The 27,499-nt window shown below is 38.7% G+C and overlaps 1 protein-coding gene and 1 pseudogene across 1 annotated transcript; both read left to right on the top strand.

Moving 5' to 3' along the window:
- Positions 1 to 866: 866 nt before the first annotated feature.
- LOC131363893 (uncharacterized) lies at positions 867 to 6,666 on the top strand. Its single transcript, XM_058406863.1, has 6 exons — positions 867 to 1,133; positions 3,543 to 3,854; positions 3,934 to 4,212; positions 4,371 to 4,694; positions 4,777 to 4,908; positions 6,153 to 6,666. Exons 3-6 carry the CDS (start codon positions 3,936 to 3,938, stop codon positions 6,404 to 6,406), a joined length of 987 nt encoding a protein of 328 aa, XP_058262846.1. The 5' UTR covers positions 867 to 1,133; positions 3,543 to 3,854; positions 3,934 to 3,935; the 3' UTR covers positions 6,407 to 6,666.
- A 2,208-nt stretch (positions 6,667 to 8,874) lies between these two features.
- Positions 8,875 to 26,872, top strand: LOC131369877 (scavenger receptor cysteine-rich domain-containing group B protein-like; annotated as a pseudogene).
- Positions 26,873 to 27,499: the final 627 nt, after the last annotated feature.

The following is a 27,499-nucleotide window of genomic DNA, read 5'->3' as shown; positions in this document are numbered from 1 at the left end:
TGGGGCTTTAGGCTGGTCAAAGGTTGAACACCAAATATTTTGTTCTTGATACTATCAATTTTTTCAGTGAAGAAATTCATAAAGTCCTCACTACTAAACTGTGATGGAACACTCTCTCTGGATATCTGATGCTTTGTTAGTTTAGCCACTGTACTAAATAAGAATCTGGGATTGTTCTGGTTTATTTCAATCAGTTTCCTCAGATGCTCAGCCCTAGCAGCTTTTAGAGCCTGTCTATAGTTGGCCAGACTGTCTTTATATGCAATTCTAAAAACTTCTAATTTGGTTTTTCTCCACTTTCGCTCGAGGTTACGAGTTGATCTCTTGAGGGTGTGAGTATGACTATTGTACCATGGTGCAGGTGTTTTAACACTGACCTTTTTTAATTGGATGGGGGCAACAGTGTCTAGTGTGCTGGTGAAAATAGTGCCTATGCTATTAGTTACTTCATCTAAATCATATGCATTCAGGAGTGTATGATTAAAACAATGAGTTGGAATTTAAATTTTTTATCTCCTTGTTTTTCTCCTTGACTGTAATTAATAAGGATTAAGAATTCAATAATTTTCCAATTTAATCCAAACAGAGGATTAAAAAATAGTAACAATATGAATGTAAGACAATAGGATATAACAATATAATAGGTTTCCCAATGCAATTCATGGATATTTCATTATTTATTATGTAAAAGACATTTTTGAGAAATTATTAGGACATTATTAGGAAATAATGTAATCAAATCAGTCCCAGTGTTTGGCAATATTGTACTGAAAGTAATTATAACTAATAAATATTGAGATTCATTTTGCTGTTTGTCTTGTAAGGTAACATACGACTCATTGGTGTCAGTCACCCCTGCTCTGGTAGAGTGGAGATCCTGCATGATGACCAGTGGGGAACAGTGTGTGATGATATCTGGGACCTGAATGATGCAGAGGTGGTGTGTAGACAGCTTGGATGTGGTAAAGCTGTCACCGCTCATCAAAATGCCCACTTTGGTCAGGGAAGTGGCCCAATATGGCTGGATGATGTTCAGTGTTCTGGAAGTGAAAGCACCATCACACAGTGCTCTCATAGAGGATTTGGATCACACAACTGCAACCATGGTGAAGACGCTGGTGTTACTTGCTCAGGTACAGAAAAACAGAGAATCAGCTCCAATCCACTCTACAATATACTGAAGTTAAATTAAAACCTTAATACTTTCTTATGTAGATAATATAAAATAAGTAAAACACCATGAGAACTGTGTACATGATGCAGATGCAGGTGTCGTGTGCTCAAGTTTCCATCAAGAAAAAGATAGATGAGGTGATATAGAAATGATAACATATATACAGTGCTCAGCGTAAATGAGTACATCCCCTTTGAAAAGTAACATTTTAAGCAGAATCTCAATGAACACAAAAACAATCTCCAAAATGTTGACAAGACTAAGTTTTATATAACATCTGTTTAACTTATAACATGAAAGTAAGGTTAATAATATAACTTAGATTACACGTATTTCAGTTTTACTCAAATTAGGGTGATGCAAAAATGAGCACACCCCACTGAAAGTCTCTGGAGCAAAGCTAAATTTTAGACTACAAATGTGTAATTTAATAAGAATTCAACCACAGGTGAGTCTAAATATTCTCTTATAGCAAACCCCTTCCCATTTCATGCTGTCAGCAATGGCATCACACGGAATAGAAATGTCACAAGATCTGAGAAAGAAAATCATTTCTTTACACCAGAAAGGGAGAGGCTCCAAGAAGATCAGCAAAGCTTCGCTTATCAGTCAGAATACTGTATCAAAAGTGGTATAAAAATTTTAAAGAGATGGGACTACAAGCATCTCAGAGAGACGTCCAGGTCATCCACGAAAGTTAACACCTCGACAGGAGTTTCTTCCGCTGAGAAGGGTTGAAGAAAATCGGCATGCAAGTTCACTGCAATTATCTAAAGAAGTAGAAAGCCGAACTGGGGTGACTGTATCCCGTGACACAATACGGCGTACACTGCAGAGGAATGGCATGCATGGGTATTGTCCACGAAAGAAGCCTCTCTTAAAGATCATGCACAAAAAAGATATCCTACAGTTTGCCAGGGCCCATGCTGACAAAGATGAAGGCTACTGGGACTCTATACTCTGGAGTGATGAGACCAAGATAAATGATTTTGGAACTGATGACCTCAAATCTGTATGGCGTCACAAAGGTGAGGAATACAAAGAAAAATGCATGGTGCCTGCAGTGAAACATGGTGGTGGCAGTGTCCTTATGTGGGGCTGCATGAGTGCTGCTGGTTTCGGGGAGCTGCATTTCATTGATGGCATCATGAATTCACAGATGTACTGCTCTATACTTAAAGAGAAGATGCTACCATCACTCCATGCCCTTGGTCGTCATGCACTTTTCCAACATGACAATAATCCTAAACACACATCTAAGGCCACTGTTGGATTTCTGAAGAAGAACAGGGTGAAAGTGATTCAGTGGAAAAGTATGTCTCCTGATCTGAACCCAATCGAACACCTATGGGGAATCCTGAAGAGACAAGATGAGCATCACTCTCCATCCAGCATCCAGTCTCTAAAAGAGGTCATTATTGAAGAATGGAAAAAAGATAGATGTTGCAAAATGTCGCCAACTTGTTCATTCCATGCCTAAAAGACTTGGTGCTGTAATTAACATGGAGGCCATACAAAGTACTAGATATAATAGTTTTTATTGTGTGTGTACTCATTACGCATCACCCTAATTTGAGTAAAACTGAAAAATGTGTAATCTAAGTTATATTATGTTATATTAAACTTAGTTTTGGAAATTGTTTTTGTGTGCATTGAGATATTGTTTAAAATTTTACTTTTCCAAGTGGGTGTACTCATTTACGCTGAGCGCTGTACAAACAAATTACAGTAAAGCTGGTTTTAGAATTAATCAACAATTTAACAAAAAAAACAATTGGACAATTTGTAATATTAATCAAAATATGTAGAAATTCAACACTGCTGTGGGGTTGTGGATTGATTAGCCAAAACATTAAAACCACTGATATGTGGAATGAATAACATTTATTATCTTGTTATATTGGCACCAGTCAAGTGATGGGATATATTAGAGTAGTCAGTTCTTAATGGTGATGTTGGAAAAACAGGCAAGCATAAGGATCTGAGTTATTTTGATAAAATCCATTTGTAGACAATTGTGATTGCTAGACAAATGGATAAGAGCATCTCATTGTGCATGTACAACAATTACAACAATTTTTCATTGAGCCAAATTAAACTGCCATTCTTTCTGTAATCATTTTTGTGGAAATAAAAATGTGTAAAACATGCATAAAAGAGACACTACATTTTTTTTCACTTTATCACATATTTATTTGTTCAGCTGAGACTATGTATTGAATTTAGTTAGGATAATTAAATTGGTTATTTAACAGACTTAACAGCTAAGTTTGTTTCTAATATTATTTATTTTTATAACTTAAGCTAACTGGTACAAAGAAAATAAGTCCTTACTAAAACCCTTCTGTCTTTTCATAAATTAACACAGTTCGAGAGATCAGGCTGGTGAATGGTCCGACTAACTGTTGTGGTCGAGTGGAGATCCAGCACAGAGCCCAGTGGGGAACAGTATGTGATCATCTCTGGGACTTAAAGGATGCAGAGGTGGTGTGTAGACAGCTTGGATGTGATAAAGCCGTCAGTGCTCCTGGAAATTCCAAATTTGGTCAGGGAAATGAACCAACCTGGCTGGATGATGTTCAGTGTAAAGGAACTGAGAGCTACATAGATCAGTGTTTACACAGGGGATTTGGAGTAGAGAACTGTGGACATGATGCAGATGCAGGTGTCGTGTGTTCAAGTAAGTTGTGGTTGTTTATTTGTATCAATACCCTGTTTAAAGTGAATACATTTACAATATTATGAAACATTTTTTTAAGACATGCAGAGTCCCACACTGACTCGGATCTCCCCAAACTCTGTGGTCTCACCTGGAGAAGTTCTTCAGTTCACATGTACCACACCCAGTCCAACATGCATCTCTGTAGACTTCAGTTTGTATAAAACTGGGACATTAATAAAGAATCAAACTGCAGAGACTACAACAACATTTACTCTGACTGTAGATGAATCACATCAGGGTCAGTACACCTGTGACTACTCCTACAGGGAAAGTAACTCCACATCATCCAGGAGCAACTCTATTACCATTACTGTGGGTAAGTGACATTTTCTGGACATTTACTACCAATACCACACAGAATTCACAGATTTTATTGCAGTCTACTTTTGTACGTTTCTTTAATTTTCAGTATGATTCATGTAAATTGGTTTTAATATTTGAAATTCTTGATAAATCATGCCTGTTGTTTTATAGTGAACTTGCAGCGGCCCAAGATCTCCTTCAGTGCTGCTGATGGATGGTCCCACTATAGGCCTGAAGGGCCAGAAATGATCAAGGGCTATGGCTTCTCCATCATCTGCTCCACTGAACCTCAGTATCAAGGAGGTTTCTTCCACTTGGGGTTCAGTGGATCCAACATCACCAGAACTCAGTCAGCTGTGAACCACTCAGCCGTCTTCCTTTTTCCTGAAGCAGATTTTGATCATCAGGGAAACTACAGATGTACTTATGAAGTTAACGTGTCTTCACGTACCTTTACCTCCACTCCCACTGAACCCCTTTTCGTCACTGTGAAAGGTATGTTAAAATAAATTAGGTCTGTTTTTATGTTCTGCAGTTTAGTAATTGAAAAACTTAATGATGATAATTTCTTTTTCAGTATATCTGCCTCCCTACATTGGTATTGGAGTGACAGCAGGACTTCTTCTCATCTTAGTTCCAGTCATCATTTGCTTCATGAAGAAACAGAAAAGACGGAAATTTCAGAGGGACAAGAACAATGATTCACAGTGTGAGTTTTCAAAACTATAAATGTTTCAGTATAGTAAAAAACATTCATTTGAATATAGTACCAAAATAATAATATTGCACTCCACAGGGCTGTTGCATTCTTAAATCTGAGTCATTTTCTACAGCTGACAGCAATATATAATAGTTTTTCTATAGCAACAGCCTAAACAGAGACTTCTACATTATAGAAGTCCACATAAATGTGGCATTGGTGACATGATGAAAGTTAACTATGCAAAGGCAAGTTTCTTTAGTCAGAAGTAATTATGATTGGAAAAAAAGTGTATTTTATTTTTTTTTAATTCATAAAAAAAAAATTCATTACCAAATTTCTTAAGCATAAAAATACCAGTGGTGGGCCATGCATTTCACACCAAGGCCTTCACCAGTGTCCTTCCTGAATTAATGCACCTCTATACCATCATTAAGAAGCTACGGCAATAGATACTAATTAACCATTAAATAGCAAAGTAAAAAAGAATTTAGGCTACAGTATTTCACACCTCACAAGGAACAGTCAATTTTATTACAGTCCGCCTTGAAAATGCATTTGTAAGGATGTCTGCGACTAGATCGATTTCTTCTCCTCTGTCAGCCATTGTGAATTAAAATATATATATATATATATATATATATAATATATATATTTTATTTAGTTAGTGCGGTTCGCTGCCTCTGACTACTCCAATTATCCAATCAAAGGACAGGAAATTGCTGACGTAATCGTATGCCTGCTAGATGGCCCCAGTGACGCCAACTCAAAATCTGATTGGTTAATGGAACAATTTCATTGACACTTTTTTTAAGCTCAGAGTGCCTGCGCTATTGATTCTGAAGGCCGTAAGGCAGATTTCTTTCACCCTGGCAAATACATGATGTCATCCACTGGCTGAAATATGATTGGATAAATACTCTTATCATAAGTATACACTACTGGAAGCAGCGCAACCAAGAGAAAAGCTATGAAATGTAGAAAATAGACTATTGGGAATACTTTAATACACATTCATGGAAAATATATTAAATATATTAACATGCAAGTCAGTGATTCAGATCACTGCTGTTTAGGCCAGCAGAGAAGGACTTGCTGACCCTGACGGCCCACCACTGAACAAAACTAAAAACATTTTGATGAAATCATCATTGTTGATTATTTTTGTAAAACAGCAGAAGACACAGTTACTTGTATAATTCTTGTGGTCTAGAAAAGTGATTTCATGTAAATTTTTTCACGATCAATTTTAGGTGCCAAAAACACATATGAGTTTCCCCAAGCAGAGATTGAGACAGATGGCGAAGATGTTTATGAAAATGCAGAAACCATTTTCTGTCAGAAGGATGATTCGGAGAACTTGGATAACGACTACATTAATTTCGAGGCTGATGAAGAGAGAAGTGATGCAAATGTTGTCTATATTAATGTTGATGCTGTGGAACAAAGACGTAAAATGGACAATGACTATGAGGATGCAGAAATTTATGCAAACTGTGTAGAGTAGTGTGGAGAACTAAAATATTATCCAAAATCCCATATGTTTTCCATAAATTGATGCAGGTACAGACTCAAGTGCAGGATAATAGAAATGTAGCAAACAAAACAGATTTATCCCAGGGCAAAGTCAAGCAGTTAAACCAAAGTACTGAGCTGGTAGCCAGACTTAGGTAGACTCTGTATTACATGTAAAAGGTGCTGCATCAAAGTAATAGTTAAGGAGTGTGTACACTTTGCAGACGATTTATTCTAAATTTACTCTTTTTTTCCTAAAACATTTCTATTTTTTCCTCACTTTTATAAGAATTTTGTTAGTTACAATATCACATTAAAGCAGGAAAAAGATGTGACGAGTTATCTTGGTTTATTTATTTAACATCACAAAAACCTGTAACTGTAACAGAAGTGTTTTAACTTTTTGTTTATATAGTAGTCCCCCGTTTATCATGGGGGTTACGTTCCAAAACCACGATACATGACCGCCACCCAAAAATGATTTTTTTTTGTTGTTTAAGCCATAAATTACCCTCCCACACTCTGAAAACGCACAGAAAACATTTGCAAGCATATAGCGAGATGAATTTTGGGTAAATTCGTAGAAATATCACCTTTATAGTGAGTATGCTTAGGTTCCTTGCCAAAAGCCTTAGAAGGTTTGGGCGACATAATAGGGCTTGCAGAAAAAATGTAAAAATACAGCATACACAGCACAGAAGAACTGGGATGCTGGAGAATTCTGCTTCCCTTTCCCCAACTGCATGCCTAGGCAGCAGCCAATCAACCGTGATTAAATGAATGGGGCATTCCGATTGGCCAGACTTGTTCCTCCAGCTGTACTGTATTTAGATTTTCAGCATCCCCGCACTGCGCTTTCCTAAACAACGCTACGTGTTCTTTGTCTCATGAGTAGATATGCTGTACAGTATTTTATATATTATTAACATTTTACTTCATTTTAATTAATGTTTATATTTTGTAATTAATAATTATATTTTTATTAATAAATTACCTTATTTCAACATAAAAACAATTCACTATAAGGTTTGCAGTATGGAGTGTATTTAGTGTTGCACAACTAATATTTGGAACTTGAAATACCCAAATGTACGTACTTTGTTTGTTAATACAGTATGTCCTCATTTTCTAGACACCTCTATCCAATAGAATGGATATATTTGGTTGATTGACTGCTTGGGTTGGTTGAATCCCAAGTGAGTATGTTAGCTAATGAAGCTAATAGGGGTGGGAACAAGGAGACATGGGAAAGAGAGATATAGGAAAGAAAGAAGCGGGAAAGAGAGAGGTGGAAAAGATGGAAAAAGCGGGTTAGAAGCAATAAATTTTGAGGGTTTTTTTCCTGAATTCTGGTTAAACAGTGGTCTGTGAGAGTTTAAGCATTCACTGTCTGTTTCCTAAGATTGTTTTATAGAACAGACCATGTGACACATTAGCAAGTATTCCATTTTCTTAGCATGCTACTTCAAGGATGCTAATCATCACAATCACTGGCGTGATCAACGGATCTCATATGGAGTCAATTTACCCCGCTACCCCACATTTTCTTTCTCTTTCTGTTAACGTATTTTATTAATAAATTCAATTTGTGTTAATCTTCCTGTTGTTAGAAATTTTTTTTTTTTTTTTTTTGGTGTTTTATAAGTTTACAGAACAGGAAAGTTTAATAATTAGTGAAATTAATATTAATGGCATTAGTGATGTATATTTTTATTGATTTCTACTAGTTTTTGTTTTTGCTGAGTAAAATCCAGACAGTTGACCATCAAAAAGCTGGGCAGTCAGGTTTATATGTTAGAAAACTAGAGAGTTACATGTACAGGTGCATCTCCAAAAATTAGAATATCATGGAAAAGTTCATGATTTTTTTGCAAGCTACTTTAGAAAATGAAAACCTATATATTCAAGTTTCATGTAAACTAAAATGTACCAATCATTTTTGATCTAAATTTTAATAATTGTGGACTATAGCTCAAAAACATTTAAAAAGGATATCTCAAAACATTGGAATATTATATTTCCACTTTGAGCAAATAATTTTTTATGCAGTATAAATACCATGAATCTCCCAGTCAGGTTCAGTACACACTACCACAATCATGGAGAAGTCCGCTGAATTGATGGTTGCCCAGAAGACATTCATTGACACCATCCATAATGATGGTAAGCTACCAAAGATCAGTGGTGAAAGGGCTGGCTGCATATTCATAGAAAGTTGACTGGAAGGGCAATGCAGCCATTTACCAAGAGATTTTAGAGCACTAAATGCTTCCATCTGCTGACAAGCTTTATGGAGATGCTGATTTCCTTTTTTCACCAGGACTTGGCCCCTGCCCACAGTACCAAAACTACTTGGAACTGGTTTGCTGACCAGGAACTGGTATTACTGTGCTTGACTGGCCTGCAAACTCAACTGACCTCAAACCTATAGAGAATCTATGGGGTATTATCAAGAGGAAGATGAGAGACACCAGACGCCGCAATAAATATGAGCTGAAGGCTGCTATCAAAGTAACTTGGGTTTCCATTACACCTGAGAAGTGCCACAGGCTGATGGCCCCCATTCCACACCACACTTTCTGTAATTGTGCTCCAGGTACTTTGGTCAGACACCAATTCCAGAGCTGACATGACAGCTCAGGAGTGAGGAGTTTGCTGAGTTAAACTGTGAAGATTCTTACTAACAGACAGCCTGCATTTTTTTTTATCAACTTCAAGAGAAAGAAAGACGCTGGTGAGGGAAGGAAAGAGAACGAGATAAGTGAAAGGAAAGTGAGCAAAAGACATGTAATTTAGTGCTGTGCTGGGTGAAGTGTTGGGCCGGGGGTCAGTGGAGTCAGTGACCTTGACAGGCAGGCTCAGCAGACAAGGCTGGTCTAGGGGAAGTAGTGTTGGCGGGCACTGTTGGGAAGGTAAGTGCCAGTGGTGGCAGCATAGTGTTGCGGGGTCGGCAGTAGCGTGAACTCAGCTTTTCATGAGTGTCATCCTTCTCGCAGACTCTCTGTAAGTGAAGAAAACAGCAGAGAACCGAAGTTCGTTTTGGCTATATAGCCAGCGTTACCAACGAACAGCACCTGAGGGAGTCTGAGGAAAGCCCATCTCCCTCCCGCCATCCAGACCACGGTTTACAGAGGGATCGTCGAGAGCATTCTGAGCAGCTACATCACTGTCTGGTTTGGGAATTGCAAAACCTTGCAGTGGATAGTGAGTTCAGTTGAGATCTCTCTTCAAAGTCAAAGAAGCTTTATTGTCACTTCAATCACATATAGCTGATGCAGTACAGAGTGAAGTTGCTGCATCTCCATTTTAGTCCTGCTTGATCTTAGTGCTGCATTCAACACTATAGATCATAACATTCTCATAGATCGCTTACAAAATCACACAGGTATGCAGGGACAGGTATTAAAATGGTTTAGATCCTACCTGTCTGATCCATACCACTTTGTAGATTTAAATGGAGAACTATCCAGTGTAGTACCAGTGAAATACGGGGTCCCACAAAGGTCAGTTTTAGGACCTCTGCTTTTCTCAGTATACATGCTTCCATTGGGTGATATCATTAGAAGGCATGGGATTAGATTCCATTGTTATGCCGATGATACCCAGTTATATATCTCATCAAACCAGATGAAATATCTAATTGGTCTAGATTAACTGAGTGTGTTAAAGATATTAGAGATTGGATGACCAATAATTTCCTATTATTAAATTCTGACAAAACGGAGATATTACTTATTGGCCCAAAAACTAGTACACAGAAGCTCTCACAATTCAGCTTGCACCTAGAAGGATGCACTGTTACCACTAGCTCAACAGTGAAAGACCTGGGTGTAATATTAGACAGCAACCTATCCTTTGAAAACCATATTTACAATATCACAAAAACAGCCTTCTTCCATCTTAGAAATATTGCCAAGCTTAGGAACATTTTATCTGTATCTGATGCAGAAAAACTAGTTCATGCATTCATGACCTCCAGACTGGACTATTGTAATACATTACTAGGTGTTTGTCCTGCATCTTCAGTAAACAAGCTACAGTTAGTCCAGAATGCAGCCGCCAGAGTTCTTACCAGATCAAGAAAATTTGATCATATAACCCCAATATTATCATCCCTGCACTGGCTACCTGTTAAGTTTAGAATTGACTATAAACTAGCTCTACTCACATACAAGGCTCTAATTGGTTTAGCTCCCACCTATCTCTCCAGTCTTCTAACACGTTACAATCCACCATGCTCTTTAAGATCACAAAATTCCGGACTTCTAGTAGTTCCCAGAATATCAAAGTCCACAAAAGGGGGAAGAGCGTTTTCGTATTTAGCTCCAAAACTTTGGAATAGTCTTCCTGACAGTGTTCGGGGCTCAGACACAGTCTCCCAGTTTAAATGTAGACTAAAGACTTATCTCTTTAGCCAGGCATACATCTAACACTTCCCATAACTTTGCACTCCAGTACATCTGATTAAATGCACATTCAGCTAGTACTGCTAATATTATGAACAGCAGCTACGCTAATGCTGTTCCATTCTTTCCCTTCTTCTACCCATCCCGAGGCATACAGAGACTGTGCCGGCTCCAGTGGCATCCGGAGATGGACCGGCTCCAGCCGGGTTCTGCTTGTGAGGATTGGGATATTCAAGCAGCACCATGAACAACAACCTCCTTATTGATTTACATAACACTATACACATGCTGTATCTACATCACACAATTGTCACCCAAATGAGGATGGGTTCCCTTTTGAGTCTGGTTCCTCTCAAGGTTTCTTCCTCTTACCATCTAAGGGAGTTTTTCCTTGCCACAGTCGCCTCAGTCACCTCAGTCTTGCTCACTTGGGATACCATCCAGGACTGTCTGTCTGTTTGTCTGTTCATATGTTTGTTGTTTTCTTATGTGGTTTCTCAGCTGCCTTGAGACAATGCTCTTTGTTAAAAGCGCTATACAAATAAAATTGAATTGAATTGATTTGAATTGAAGTGAAATAATGTTCCTCCTAGACCAGAGGTGCTACACAGAACAAAAACAAAGTACAGGTGATGTGGACACACACAGAGCTAAACGACACTACAAGGTGCATTCTTTAGAAACTAAACATACAACATAAGTGCACAGGATGACAAGAATATGAAGTACACAGGAAGTGAAGTAGAAAATCTGTCAAGTTATGGCATAAAGGTTGAAGGTCAGTTTGTTAGTTATATTTTTTTCAATGTTACACTCACAAGCTCAGTTTCTGAAGCCTTGCTTTAAGCAATGTAGACGTGTGAAGTTCTTTGCACGCATTAGAAGTGTTGTTAGTGTTGTCATGGTTAAGCTCTTAGTTTTATCGTTTCTGAGTTTCACAAAAGGAACTGGTCAACACTGGAACATTGCTGATACTACTCTGAAACCATCTCTGATGGTTTGTGAGTATTGTGTTGTCTCTGATGGTTTGTGAGTATTGTGTTGTCTCTGATGGTTTGTGAGTATTGTGTTGTCTGTGATGGTTTGTGGGTATTGTGTTGTCTGTGATGGTTTGTGAGTATTGTGTTGTCTGTGATGGTTTGTGAGTATTGTGTTGTCTCTGATGGTTTGTGAGTATTGTGTTGTCTGTGATGGTTTGTGAGTATTGTGTTGTCTGTGATGGTTTGTGAGTATTGTGTTGTCTGTGATGGTTTGTGAGTATTGTGTTGTCTGTGATGGTTTGTGGGTATTGTGTTGTCTCTGATGGTTTGTGGGTATTGTGTTGTCTGTGATGGTTTGTGGGTATTGTGTTGTCTCTGATGGTTTGTGAGTATTGTGTTGTCTGTGATGGTTTGTGAGTATTGTGTTGTCTCTGATGGTTTGTGAGTATTGTGTTGTCTGTGATGGTTTGTGAGTATTGTGTTGTCTCTGATGGTTTGTGAGTATTGTGTTGTCTCTGATGGTTTGTGAGTATTGTGTTGTCTCTGATGGTTTGTGAGTATTGTGTTGTCTGTGATGGTTTGTGAGTATTGTGTTGTCTCTGATGGTTTGTGAGTATTGTGTTGTCTGTGATGGTTTGTGAGTATTGTGTTGTCTCTGATGTTTTGTGAGTATTGTGTTGTCTCTGATGGTTTGTGAGTATTGTGTTGTCTGTGATGGTTTGTGAGTATTGTGTTGTCTGTGATGGTTTGTGGGTATTGTGTTGTCTGTGATGGTTTGTGAGTATTGTGTTGTCTCTGATGGTTTGTGAGTATTGTGTTGTCTGTGATGGTTTGTGAGTATTGTGTTGTCTCTGATGGTTTGTGAGTATTGTGTTGTCTCTGATGGTTTGTGAGTATTGTGTTGTCTGTGATGGTTTGTGAGTATTGTGTTGTCTCTGATGGTTTGTGGGTATTGTGTTGTCTGTGATGGTTTGTGAGTATTGTGTTGTCTCTGATGGTTTGTGGGTATTGTGTTGTCTCTGATGGTTTGTGAGTATTGTGTTGTCTCTGATGGTTTGTGAGTATTGTGTTGTCTCTGATGGTTTGTGAGTATTGTGTTGTCTGTGATGGTTTGTGAGTATTGTGTTGTCTCTGATGGTTTGTGGGTATTGTGTTGTCTCTGATGGTTTGTGAGTATTGTGTTGTCTGTGATGGTTTGTGAGTATTGTGTTGTCTGTGATGGTTTGTGAGTATTGTGTTGTCTCTGATGGTTTGTGAGTATTGTGTTGTCTGTGATGGTTTGTGAGTATTGTGTTGTCTGTGATGGTTTGTGAGTATTGTGTTGTCTGTGATGGTTTGTGAGTATTGTGTTGTCTGTGATGGTTTGTGAGTATTGTGTTGTCTGTGATGGTTTGTGAGTATTGTGTTGTCTCTGATGGTTTGTGAGTATTGTGTTGTCTGTGATGGTTTGTGAGTATTGTGTTGTCTGTGATGGTTTGTGAGTATTGTGTTGTCTCTGATGGTTTGTGGGTATTGTGTTGTCTCTGATGGTTTGTGAGTATTGTGTTGTCTGTGATGGTTTGTGAGTATTGTGTTGTCTCTGATGGTTTGTGAGTATTGTGTTGTCTGTGATGGTTTGTGAGTATTGTGTTGTCTGTGATGGTTTGTGAGTATTGTGTTGTCTCTGATGGTTTGTGAGTATTGTGTTGTCTGTGATGGTTTGTGAGTATTGTGTTGTCTGTGATGGTTTGTGAGTATTGTGTTGTCTGTGATGGTTTGTGAGTATTGTGTTGTCTGTGATGGTTTGTGAGTATTGTGTTGTCTGTGATGGTTTGTGAGTATTGTGTTGTCTGTGATGGTTTGTGAGTATTGTGTTGTCTGTGATGGTTTGTGAGTATTGTGTTGTCTGTGATGGTTTGTGAGTATTGTGTTGTCTGTGATGGTTTGTGAGTATTGTGTTGTCTGTGATGGTTTGTGAGTATTGTGTTGTCTGTGATGGTTTGTGAGTATTGTGTTGTCTCTGATGGTTTGTGAGTATTGTGTTGTCTGTGATGGTTTGTGAGTATTGTGTTGTCTGTGATGGTTTGTGAGTATTGTGTTGTCTCTGATGGTTTGTGAGTATTGTGTTGTCTGTGATGGTTTGTGGGTATTGTGTTGTCTCTGATGGTTTGTGAGTATTGTGTTGTCTGTGATGGTTTGTGAGTATTGTGTTGTCTCTGATGGTTTGTGAGTATTGTGTTGTCTCTGATGGTTTGTGAGTATTGTGTTGTCTGTGATGGTTTGTGAGTATTGTGTTGTCTGTGATGGTTTGTGAGTATTGTGTTGTCTGTGATGGTTTGTGGGTATTGTGTTGTCTGTGATGGTTTGTGGGTATTGTGTTGTCTCTGATGGTTTGTGAGTATTGTGTTGTCTGTGATGGTTTGTGAGTATTGTGTTGTCTCTGATGGTTTGTGAGTATTGTGTTGTCTGTGATGGTTTGTGAGTATTGTGTTGTCTCTGATGGTTTGTGAGTATTGTGTTGTCTGTGATGGTTTGTGAGTATTGTGTTGTCTCTGATGGTTTGTGAGTATTGTGTTGTCTCTGATGGTTTGTGAGTATTGTGTTGTCTGTGATGGTTTGTGAGTATTGTGTTGTCTCTGATGGTTTGTGAGTATTGTGTTGTCTCTGATGGTTTGTGAGTATTGTGTTGTCTCTGATGGTTTGTGAGTATTGTGTTGTCTGTGATGGTTTGTGAGTATTGTGTTGTCTGTGATGGTTTGTGAGTATTGTGTTGTCTCTGATGGTTTGTGAGTATTGTGTTGTCTCTGATGGTTTGTGAGTATTGTGTTGTCTGTGATGGTTTGTGAGTATTGTGTTGTCTGTGATGGTTTGTGGGTATTGTGTTGTCTGTGATGGTTTGTGAGTATTGTGTTGTCTCTGATGGTTTGTGAGTATTGTGTTGTCTGTGATGGTTTGTGAGTATTGTGTTGTCTCTGATGGTTTGTGAGTATTGTGTTGTCTCTGATGGTTTGTGAGTATTGTGTTGTCTGTGATGGTTTGTGAGTATTGTGTTGTCTCTGATGGTTTGTGGGTATTGTGTTGTCTGTGATGGTTTGTGAGTATTGTGTTGTCTCTGATGGTTTGTGGGTATTGTGTTGTCTCTGATGGTTTGTGAGTATTGTGTTGTCTCTGATGGTTTGTGAGTATTGTGTTGTCTCTGATGGTTTGTGAGTATTGTGTTGTCTGTGATGGTTTGTGAGTATTGTGTTGTCTCTGATGGTTTGTGGGTATTGTGTTGTCTCTGATGGTTTGTGAGTATTGTGTTGTCTGTGATGGTTTGTGAGTATTGTGTTGTCTGTGATGGTTTGTGAGTATTGTGTTGTCTGTGATGGTTTGTGAGTATTGTGTTGTCTGTGATGGTTTGTGAGTATTGTGTTGTCTGTGATGGTTTGTGAGTATTGTGTTGTCTGTGATGGTTTGTGAGTATTGTGTTGTCTGTGATGGTTTGTGAGTATTGTGTTGTCTGTGATGGTTTGTGAGTATTGTGTTGTCTCTGATGGTTTGTGAGTATTGTGTTGTCTGTGATGGTTTGTGAGTATTGTGTTGTCTGTGATGGTTTGTGAGTATTGTGTTGTCTCTGATGGTTTGTGGGTATTGTGTTGTCTCTGATGGTTTGTGAGTATTGTGTTGTCTGTGATGGTTTGTGAGTATTGTGTTGTCTGTGATGGTTTGTGAGTATTGTGTTGTCTCTGATGGTTTGTGAGTATTGTGTTGTCTGTGATGGTTTGTGAGTATTGTGTTGTCTGTGATGGTTTGTGAGTATTGTGTTGTCTCTGATGGTTTGTGAGTATTGTGTTGTCTGTGATGGTTTGTGAGTATTGTGTTGTCTCTGATGGTTTGTGAGTATTGTGTTGTCTCTGATGGTTTGTGAGTATTGTGTTGTCTGTGATGGTTTGTGGGTATTGTGTTGTCTGTGATGGTTTGTGAGTATTGTGTTGTCTGTGATGGTTTGTGAGTATTGTGTTGTCTCTGATGGTTTGTGAGTATTGTGTTGTCTGTGATGGTTTGTGAGTATTGTGTTGTCTGTGATGGTTTGTGAGTATTGTGTTGTCTCTGATGGTTTGTGAGTATTGTGTTGTCTGTGATGGTTTGTGAGTATTGTGTTGTCTGTGATGGTTTGTGGGTATTGTGTTGTCTGTGATGGTTTGTGGGTATTGTGTTGTCTCTGATGGTTTGTGAGTATTGTGTTGTCTGTGATGGTTTGTGAGTATTGTGTTGTCTCTGATGGTTTGTGAGTATTGTGTTGTCTGTGATGGTTTGTGAGTATTGTGTTGTCTCTGATGGTTTGTGAGTATTGTGTTGTCTCTGATGGTTTGTGAGTATTGTGTTGTCTGTGATGGTTTGTGAGTATTGTGTTGTCTCTGATGGTTTGTGAGTATTGTGTTGTCTCTGATGGTTTGTGAGTATTGTGTTGTCTCTGATGGTTTGTGAGTATTGTGTTGTCTGTGATGGTTTGTGAGTATTGTGTTGTCTCTGATGGTTTGTGAGTATTGTGTTGTCTGTGATGGTTTGTGAGTATTGTGTTGTCTCTGATGGTTTGTGAGTATTGTGTTGTCTCTGATGGTTTGTGAGTATTGTGTTGTCTGTGATGGTTTGTGAGTATTGTGTTGTCTGTGATGGTTTGTGGGTATTGTGTTGTCTGTGATGGTTTGTGAGTATTGTGTTGTCTCTGATGGTTTGTGAGTATTGTGTTGTCTGTGATGGTTTGTGAGTATTGTGTTGTCTCTGATGGTTTGTGAGTATTGTGTTGTCTCTGATGGTTTGTGAGTATTGTGTTGTCTGTGATGGTTTGTGAGTATTGTGTTGTCTCTGATGGTTTGTGGGTATTGTGTTGTCTGTGATGGTTTGTGAGTATTGTGTTGTCTCTGATGGTTTGTGGGTATTGTGTTGTCTCTGATGGTTTGTGAGTATTGTGTTGTCTCTGATGGTTTGTGAGTATTGTGTTGTCTCTGATGGTTTGTGAGTATTGTGTTGTCTGTGATGGTTTGTGAGTATTGTGTTGTCTCTGATGGTTTGTGGGTATTGTGTTGTCTCTGATGGTTTGTGAGTATTGTGTTGTCTGTGATGGTTTGTGAGTATTGTGTTGTCTGTGATGGTTTGTGAGTATTGTGTTGTCTCTGATGGTTTGTGAGTATTGTGTTGTCTGTGATGGTTTGTGAGTATTGTGTTGTCTGTGATGGTTTGTGAGTATTGTGTTGTCTGTGATGGTTTGTGAGTATTGTGTTGTCTGTGATGGTTTGTGAGTATTGTGTTGTCTGTGATGGTTTGTGAGTATTGTGTTGTCTCTGATGGTTTGTGAGTATTGTGTTGTCTGTGATGGTTTGTGAGTATTGTGTTGTCTGTGATGGTTTGTGAGTATTGTGTTGTCTCTGATGGTTTGTGGGTATTGTGTTGTCTCTGATGGTTTGTGAGTATTGTGTTGTCTGTGATGGTTTGTGAGTATTGTGTTGTCTCTGATGGTTTGTGAGTATTGTGTTGTCTGTGATGGTTTGTGAGTATTGTGTTGTCTGTGATGGTTTGTGAGTATTGTGTTGTCTCTGATGGTTTGTGAGTATTGTGTTGTCTGTGATGGTTTGTGAGTATTGTGTTGTCTGTGATGGTTTGTGAGTATTGTGTTGTCTGTGATGGTTTGTGAGTATTGTGTTGTCTGTGATGGTTTGTGAGTATTGTGTTGTCTGTGATGGTTTGTGAGTATTGTGTTGTCTGTGATGGTTTGTGAGTATTGTGTTGTCTGTGATGGTTTGTGAGTATTGTGTTGTCTGTGATGGTTTGTGAGTATTGTGTTGTCTGTGATGGTTTGTGAGTATTGTGTTGTCTGTGATGGTTTGTGAGTATTGTGTTGTCTCTGATGGTTTGTGAGTATTGTGTTGTCTGTGATGGTTTGTGAGTATTGTGTTGTCTGTGATGGTTTGTGAGTATTGTGTTGTCTCTGATGGTTTGTGAGTATTGTGTTGTCTGTGATGGTTTGTGGGTATTGTGTTGTCTCTGATGGTTTGTGAGTATTGTGTTGTCTGTGATGGTTTGTGAGTATTGTGTTGTCTCTGATGGTTTGTGAGTATTGTGTTGTCTCTGATGGTTTGTGAGTATTGTGTTGTCTGTGATGGTTTGTGAGTATTGTGTTGTCTGTGATGGTTTGTGAGTATTGTGTTGTCTGTGATGGTTTGTGGGTATTGTGTTGTCTGTGATGGTTTGTGGGTATTGTGTTGTCTCTGATGGTTTGTGAGTATTGTGTTGTCTGTGATGGTTTGTGAGTATTGTGTTGTCTCTGATGGTTTGTGAGTATTGTGTTGTCTGTGATGGTTTGTGAGTATTGTGTTGTCTCTGATGGTTTGTGAGTATTGTGTTGTCTGTGATGGTTTGTGAGTATTGTGTTGTCTCTGATGGTTTGTGAGTATTGTGTTGTCTCTGATGGTTTGTGAGTATTGTGTTGTCTGTGATGGTTTGTGAGTATTGTGTTGTCTCTGATGGTTTGTGAGTATTGTGTTGTCTCTGATGGTTTGTGAGTATTGTGTTGTCTCTGATGGTTTGTGAGTATTGTGTTGTCTGTGATGGTTTGTGAGTATTGTGTTGTCTCTGATGGTTTGTGAGTATTGTGTTGTCTGTGATGGTTTGTGAGTATTGTGTTGTCTCTGATGGTTTGTGAGTATTGTGTTGTCTCTGATGGTTTGTGAGTATTGTGTTGTCTGTGATGGTTTGTGAGTATTGTGTTGTCTGTGATGGTTTGTGGGTATTGTGTTGTCTGTGATGGTTTGTGAGTATTGTGTTGTCTCTGATGGTTTGTGAGTATTGTGTTGTCTGTGATGGTTTGTGAGTATTGTGTTGTCTCTGATGGTTTGTGAGTATTGTGTTGTCTCTGATGGTTTGTGAGTATTGTGTTGTCTGTGATGGTTTGTGAGTATTGTGTTGTCTCTGATGGTTTGTGGGTATTGTGTTGTCTGTGATGGTTTGTGAGTATTGTGTTGTCTCTGATGGTTTGTGGGTATTGTGTTGTCTCTGATGGTTTGTGAGTATTGTGTTGTCTCTGATGGTTTGTGAGTATTGTGTTGTCTCTGATGGTTTGTGAGTATTGTGTTGTCTGTGATGGTTTGTGAGTATTGTGTTGTCTCTGATGGTTTGTGGGTATTGTGTTGTCTCTGATGGTTTGTGAGTATTGTGTTGTCTGTGATGGTTTGTGAGTATTGTGTTGTCTGTGATGGTTTGTGAGTATTGTGTTGTCTGTGATGGTTTGTGAGTATTGTGTTGTCTGTGATGGTTTGTGAGTATTGTGTTGTCTGTGATGGTTTGTGAGTATTGTGTTGTCTGTGATGGTTTGTGAGTATTGTGTTGTCTGTGATGGTTTGTGAGTATTGTGTTGTCTGTGATGGTTTGTGAGTATTGTGTTGTCTGTGATGGTTTGTGAGTATTGTGTTGTCTCTGATGGTTTGTGGGTATTGTGTTGTCTCTGATGGTTTGTGAGTATTGTGTTGTCTCTGATGGTTTGTGAGTATTGTGTTGTCTCTGATGGTTTGTGAGTATTGTGTTGTCTGTGATGGTTTGTGAGTATTGTGTTGTCTGTGATGGTTTGTGAGTATTGTGTTGTCTCTGATGGTTTGTGGGTATTGTGTTGTCTCTGATGGTTTGTGAGTATTGTGTTGTCTGTGATGGTTTGTGAGTATTGTGTTGTCTCTGATGGTTTGTGAGTATTGTGTTGTCTGTGATGGTTTGTGAGTATTGTGTTGTCTGTGATGGTTTGTGAGTATTGTGTTGTCTCTGATGGTTTGTGAGTATTGTGTTGTCTGTGATGGTTTGTGAGTATTGTGTTGTCTGTGATGGTTTGTGAGTATTGTGTTGTCTGTGATGGTTTGTGAGTATTGTGTTGTCTGTGATGGTTTGTGAGTATTGTGTTGTCTGTGATGGTTTGTGAGTATTGTGTTGTCTGTGATGGTTTGTGAGTATTGTGTTGTCTGTGATGGTTTGTGAGTATTGTGTTGTCTGTGATGGTTTGTGAGTATTGTGTTGTCTGTGATGGTTTGTGGGTATTGTGTTGTCTCTGATGGTTTGTGAGTATTGTGTTGTCTGTGATGGTTTGTGGGTATTGTGTTGTCTCTGATGGTTTGTGAGTATTGTGTTGTCTGTGATGGTTTGTGAGTATTGTGTTGTCTCTGATGGTTTGTGAGTATTGTGTTGTCTCTGATGGTTTGTGAGTATTGTGTTGTCTGTGATGGTTTGTGGGTATTGTGTTGTCTCTGATGGTTTGTGAGTATTGTGTTGTCTGTGATGGTTTGTGAGTATTGTGTTGTCTCTGATGGTTTGTGGGTATTGTGTTGTCTCTGATGGTTTGTGAGTATTGTGTTGTCTGTGATGGTTTGTGAGTATTGTGTTGTCTCTGATGGTTTGTGAGTATTGTGTTGTCTCTGATGGTTTGTGAGTATTGTGTTGTCTGTGATGGTTTGTGAGTATTGTGTTGTCTGTGATGGTTTGTGGGTATTGTGTTGTCTCTGATGGTTTGTGAGTATTGTGTTGTCTGTGATGGTTTGTGAGTATTGTGTTGTCTGTGATGGTTTGTAACACAAATATTATCAGCCATTGTGGTGTAGTGTGGTATACTTGTTCAGTTCTGTCATGCTGACTAGTTGTTTTCACTAATTGATAAGGTTGTAGGGAAAATAGTGAAGTTGTTCTAATGACTATATATAACATTCATCTCTTTGTTGTGGCAATAACAGTCCATAGAATATACATTTTTATAGTACATTACTAATAGAGAGGAGGTTAATTTTAGTTACATTTTATGAGCTAATGCAAAATATGTTAATATTCATTATGTGAATGTTCTGAAATCTTTTTTGAGAAAGGATTAGAAATTAGATAAATAGATTAATATGAGGTCAAATTCTATAATATTGCTATATAGTAAGGAGCTTAACTATGATTAATTAATATGAACAGGCTTTCTGATGTTTGTGTTAGATGGCACTAACATGCGTCTCATTGGTGTCAGTCACCCCTGCTCTGGTAGAGTGGAGATCCTGCATGATGACCAGTGGGGAACAGTGTGTGATGATATCTGGGACCTGAATGATGCAGAGGTGGTGTGTAGACAGCTTGGATGTGGTAAAGCTGTCACCGCTCATCAGAGTGCCCACTTTGGTCAGGGAAGTGGCCCAATATGGCTGGATGATGTTCAGTGTTCTGGAAGTGAAAGCACCATCACACAGTGCTCTCATAGAGGATTTGGATCACACAACTGCAGCCATGGTGAAGATGCTGGTGTTACTTGCTCAGGTACAGAAAGCTGCAGAATAAAAATGTAAAAGATTTAAAAAATAAAATAGATAAACAATCTAATAAGAAAGAATAAAAATACGTAGAACATTTGTGCAATAAGGCTGGTGTGGCTGGTGTATAAGTTATGCCCATATAGCCTGATGAAAAAAGCTACTATTTGCTAACAATTTTTTTTTCTTTGATTGGTTAAAGAAAGTCACATTAATTAATCTATTTATAGTAACATTTAATGATGTGGAACATCCTTTTAATTTGATTTATTAGCCAAAACATTAAAACCACTGACATGTGAAATGAATAACATTTATTATCTTGTTACATTAGGACCAGTCGAGTGGTGGGATATATTAGAACAGTCAGCTCTCAAAGGTGATGTAGGAAAAGCAGGCAAGCATAAGGAGCTGAGTTACATTGATAAAAGCCATTTGTGGCCAATTGTGATGGCTAGACCACTGGATCTCCAAAAACAGCAGGCTTTGTGGTGTGTTCCCTGTATGCTGTGCTTAGTACCCACCAAATTGGTCCAAGAAGGACAATTGGTGAACCAGTGACAGGGTCAGAGTTGTTTAAGGCTCACTGATGTAAGGCTAGTCTAGGTTATGCATGTCTCCCTGTGCATGTACATGTTTGTACAAAATAATTTATCACTGAGACAAACTGCCATTATTACATCACTTATCAGTCTTAAATATTTTGCCCTCACTTTTATCATTCAGTGGAAAAAAAAAGTGTAAAACTTGCATGAAAGAGCCACATTAGATTTTTTCAATAAAGATACATAGAACATATTTGATTGTTCAGCTGAGACTATGTATTGAATTTAGTTAGGATATTTAAATTGATTATTTACCAGACTGAACAGCTAAGTTTGTTTCTAATATTTTTTTCTTTTTATATTTCAGGCTAACTGGTACAAACAAAAATAAGTCATTAGTTAAAGTCTTTTGTTTTTTAATGTATTAACTCAGTTTCAGTCAGGTTGGTGAATGGTCCGAGTAACTATTGTGGTCGAGTGGAGATCCAGCACAGAGCCCAGTGGGGGGAACAGTATGTGATCATCTCTGGGACTTAAAGGATGCAGAGGTGGTGTGTAGACAGCTTGGATGTGGTAAAGCCATCAGAGCTCCTCGTAATTCCCACTTTGGTCAGGGAAATGAACCAACCTGGCTGGATGATGTTCAGTGTAAAGGAACTGAGAGCTACATAGATCAGTGTTTACACAGGGGATTTGGAGTAGAGAACTGTGGACATGATGCAGATGCAGGTGTCGTGTGTTCAAGTAAGTTGTGGTTGTTTATTTGTATCAATACCCTGTTTAAAGTGAATACATTTACAATATTATGAAACATTTTTTTAAGACATGCAGAGTCCCACACTGACTCGGATCTCCCCAAACTCTGTGGTCTCACCTGGAGAAGTTCTTCAGTTCACATGTACCACACCCAGTCCAACATGCATCTCTGTAGACTTCAGTTTCTATAAAACTGGGACATTAATAAAGAATCAAACTGCAGAGACAACATTTACTCTGACTGTAGATGAATCACATCAGGGTCAGTACACCTGTGACTACTCCTACAGGGAAAGTAACTCCACATCATCCAGGAGCAACTCTATTACCATTACTGTGGGTAAGTGACATTTTCTGGACATTTACTACCAATACCACACAGAATTCACAGTTCTACTTGCAGTCAACTTTTGTAAGATACTTAATTTTCAGTAAGATTTATGTTTATTGTCTTTTTATATTTAATATTATTGACAAATCATGCCTGTTGTTTTATAGTGAACTTGCAGCAGCCCAAGATCTCCTTCAGTGCTGCTGATGGATGGTCCCACTATGGGCCTGAAGGACGAGAAATGATCAAGGGCTATGGCTTCTCCATCATCTGCTCCACTGAACCTCAGTATCAAGGAGGTTTCTTCCACTTGGGGTTCAGTGGATCCAACATCACCAGAACTCAGTCAGCTGTTAACCACTCAGCCGTCTTCCTTTATCCTGAAGCAGATTTTGATCATCAGGGAAACTACAGATGTACTTATGAAGTTAGTGTCTTCATGTACCTTTACCTCCACTCCCACCGAACCCCTTTTAGTCACTGTGAAAGGTATATCAAAAGATTAGGTCTATTTTTTAAGTTCTGCAGTTTAGTATTTCAAAAACTTGATGATGATGATTTATTTTTCAGCATCTCTGGCTCCCTACATTGGTATTGGAGTGACAGCAGGACTGCTTCTCATCTTAGTTCCAATCAGTATTTGTTTCATGAAGAAACAGAAAAGACGGAAATTTCAGAGGGACGAGAAGAATGATTCACAGCGTGAGTTGTCAAAACTATAAATGTTTCTAACATATTTTTTTTTTAAAAAAAACCTCCATTTGAATATTGCACCAGGATAATTATTTTGTACTCCACAGGGCTGTTGAATTCTTAAATCTGGGTGATTTTCTACAGCTGACATCAAAAAATAATAATTTTTCTATAGCAACAACCTAAACAGAGACTTCTACATTATAGAAGTCCACATAAATGTGGCATTGGTGACAAGGTGAAAGTTTATGCAAGGGCAACTTTCTTTAGTATTTCTGGAATAAGTCTCCACTGTCAGAAGTAATTATGAGTGGGGAAAAAAGCATATTTTATTTTTGTAATTCATAAAATATTAATTCATTACCAAATTTATGGCAAAAAAAATGCTAAAGAAAATTTATGATGTAATCATCATTGTTGATTATTTTTTGTAAAACAGCAGAAGACAGATGGGTTTATTTCTTACTTGGATAATTCATTTTAGTTTAGAAAAGTGATCTGTAAATTGTTTCATGATCAATTTGTAGGTGCCAAAAACACACGAGTCTCCTCAAGTGGAGACTGAGTCAGATAACGAAGATGTTTATGAAAACAATGAGTGGACATGAAAAATCTAGGGATACAGAAAAAATATTAGAGAAAAATAGGAAGAATAAAAACTAACCTAGTAGAAATGAAAGACATGATAAATTATGAAAATCCAATAGTTATCGGATATGCATATACTGTATATATATATATATATATATATATATATATATATATATATATATATATATATATATATATATATATATATACACACTATATTGCCAAAAGTATTGGCTCACCCATCCAAATAATCAGGATCAGGTGTTCCAATCACTTCCATGGCCACAGGTGTATAAAATCAAGCACCTAGGCATGCAGACTGTTTTTACAAACATTTGTGAAAGAATGGGTCGCTCTCAGGAGCTCAGTGAATTCCAGCGTGGAACTGTGATAGGATGCCACCTGTGCAACAAATCCAGTCGTGAAATTTCCTCGCTCCTAAATATTCCACAGTCAACTGTCAGCTGTATTATAAGAACGTGGAAGTGTTTGGGAACGACAGCAACTCAGCCACGAAGTGGTAGGCCACGTAAACTGACGGAGCGGGGTCAGCGGATGCTGAGGTGCATAGTGCAAAGAGGTCACCAACTTTCTGCAGAGTCAATCGCTACAGACCTCCAAACTTCATGTGGCCTTCAGATTAGCTCAAGAACAGTGCGCAGAGAGCTTCATGGAATGGGTTTCCATGGCCGAGCAGCTGCATCCAAGCCATACATCACCAAGTGCAATACAAAGCGTCGGATGCAGTGGTGTAAAGCACGCCGCCACTGGACTCTAGAGCAGTGGAGACGCGTTCTCTGTATATATATATATATATATATATATATATATATATATATATATATATATATACACATATACACACACACACATTAGCAATGTATTATAAAAAGTTACTTTCTTTGGACTGTTATTGCTACTCCAAAGAGAGGGAAAGAAGAAAGAAATGGTACGTAGGGAGATAAGGGAGAGAGAGAAAAAAAGGAAAAATTCACAAATAAGTTCAATTAAATTGCTTAAATATAGATAAAAGGCAATTTGATCTAAATAGAAAATATAAAGTAACAAACATTAGTACAGCTTTGCACTTTATTTCCCTTCAGAATTGGGGTGGCCAGCTATAGCACGAGTGTACGCCTTTCTGCGTGTTGTTACTGCCATTCTCTGCCATTTACTGGGAGCTGAGAGAGTGATCACCTGAAGATGGAGATCCTTGGCTCCACTCCTCCACTTATTCAGGAAATGCTGGAGAACTCAGAGGGTTTGGAGAACAGCAGTGTGAATCCTCTCAACAGCTGCAGCCGGAGTCTCTCACCCAACTCCATACACAGCAGCCCATCTTCACACTCACCCTGAATCTCTCTCTCTCTCTCACACACACACACACACACACACACACAGACTCAGATTAAACATGGTTGCCTTGAACCTGCTCCACTTAAGAGGAACCACACTGTCAGGAACCACTAGGACAGTTCCCAGCCAGACCAACAGAGGTGCCTGCTTTGTTGTTTGTATTCCCCATGTGTTTTGTGCCACGCCCCTCCTATTGTTCTGTCTTCCTGCTTTGTCACCTGTTTCCCATTTACCCTGATGTTTTGACCTATATACACTACTCACAAAAAGTTAAGGATATTGGGCTGCCAGGTGAAATTTCAGAATGCACCTAAAATGCACTATAACCTTTCCAGGTGAACTTCATTTGACCTTCTCTACACTTTTGAATGCACATGTCCAACTGTTCAGTGTTTCAGTACTTTTTGCAGAACTTGCTGTTCTCTAACAAGGTGCTTAACGGCAAAATTCACAACTGGTGTTTGATCCATGAATCCACCAATACATTTTCTGGTTCCATTAGAATTGGTATTTAAACAGTCCTCTTCATCATACTGTTCACATTTTGACATCATGAGACCAAGACCACACCTAACAACTGATCAACAGTACCTCACCATTGTGAGGCTTCAAACAGGATGTTCTCAGAGGGAAGTGGCCACTGAGCTTAGAGTGTCACAGAGTGTCATCAGCAGGTTGGGACAGAGATACAGAGAGACTGGAAGAGTCACAGAAAGGCATAGAAGTGGACGTCCTTTGGCCACATCCCACGTTGATGACCGCTTCATTGTGAACAGTGCCCTGCGGAACCGGATGATGAATGCCACTCAACTCCAGGCACATTTAAGGGAGGTGAGAGGAACCCAAGTGTCACGTCAGACCATTCCAAACCGTTTACATCAGCGTGGTCTGTGTGCTAGACGACCTGCAAGGGTACATGAATGGCTGCCGGAGGCTGGTTTGTTTCATGTCCAGGCGCTGTTATGTCTTGGCTTTCCATGCTCACGTCACGTTTTGTTAACCATGTTTAGTTTGCTTCGTGTTTTGTGATTGTACTGACTCTCCCCATGTTAATAAAGCAGCACTTGTTTTATCCAGCCTTTATATACATTTCCCTTATCTCTCCAATGTAACACGTCACTGGTTCTTTGCCAAGACAATCCCACCCATTTTCTTTTTTGGTCCTTTTAGGTTCTTCTTTTACACCATTATCTTTGAATTTACAACTTTTCGAATACCATTATAATTAAACTTTCCTAAATCATTATATTAAAAACTGGGCGTTTCCGTCCCCACCAGTGGGATTGTCTTCGGCCTCACTCTCTCCAACACCTCATTCTTCCTCAGGAGACAGCATGGGTAAGTTCTCAGTTCTTCAGGGGCCAACACCCTTTCTTTTTATTTTTCTACATTACAGTCTACACTTCACGGCTTTTCTGATGTTTCCGCTGTCTTCTATGCATGTACTCTAGACATTTCACCTGGTACCACCATCGCCATCCAGCACGTGCTGCGTTTACTTCATAATGAGATCACTGTCTCTTGAAGGACTTTCACGTTTTACTTTGACTATGCATGCAACTTGCACAGAAACTTGAATCACACCGTGTTCGGCTTCCTCTGAACTTCCTTTTGCTGTTTGGTAAATGTGAAGGTGCCGATGTAAAGGACACTGCCCAAAAACTTTCACTGCTAACAAGCCACCTCATTTCACATCTTAAAAACATGTCAAAGTCCCACAGCGTCCAGCACAAAGGCATCGGTTTCTTCAGTTTTCTTCAAATGCACAAATATTGTTTCTCTTGTATCGTGAACTGGATGATGATGAATATAATCTTTATTAAAGACTGATGTTTTGTGTTTCTGATCACAATGAAAGCGCTCTGTTCTTTGACACAGCTCGATTTTACAGAATAGAATTTCAACAGTGAGGGTTTACGTGCAGATCATTTCACACCAACAAACAGCCCTTCAGTGCACTCTTTCACACATTGTATTTTCTCTCAATCACCATCACATGCCTTTTAGAGGGGGTGAGGGGGCATGTATGTGTTCTTTTTTTCTTTTTCGTCACAAAAGAACAGTATGAAACATTGAATTAGAATGATGATGAACTGGATTCCAGTGCTTATATATATATAGATTATATATAGTGCTGAGTTTTTACAGAGAA

The sequence above is a fragment of the Hemibagrus wyckioides genome, linkage group LG02 (assembly GCF_019097595.1).
Source record: "Hemibagrus wyckioides isolate EC202008001 linkage group LG02, SWU_Hwy_1.0, whole genome shotgun sequence".
NCBI classification, from domain to species: domain Eukaryota; kingdom Metazoa; phylum Chordata; class Actinopteri; order Siluriformes; family Bagridae; genus Hemibagrus; species Hemibagrus wyckioides.
This window is presented reverse-complemented; position numbering and strand designations above follow the sequence as displayed.

Coding starts and splice junctions, on each gene's coding strand:
- LOC131363893 (XM_058406863.1), top strand. CDS start 3,936: ATGCAGAGTCCCACACTGACTCGGATCTCCCCAAACTCTGTGGTCTCA. Junction 4,695..4,776: donor CCTTTTCGTCACTGTGAAAG/GTATGTTAAAAT, acceptor TTTCTTTTTCAG/TATATCTGCCTCCCTACATT. Junction 4,909..6,152: donor CAAGAACAATGATTCACAGT/GTGAGTTTTCAA, acceptor GATCAATTTTAG/GTGCCAAAAACACATATGAG.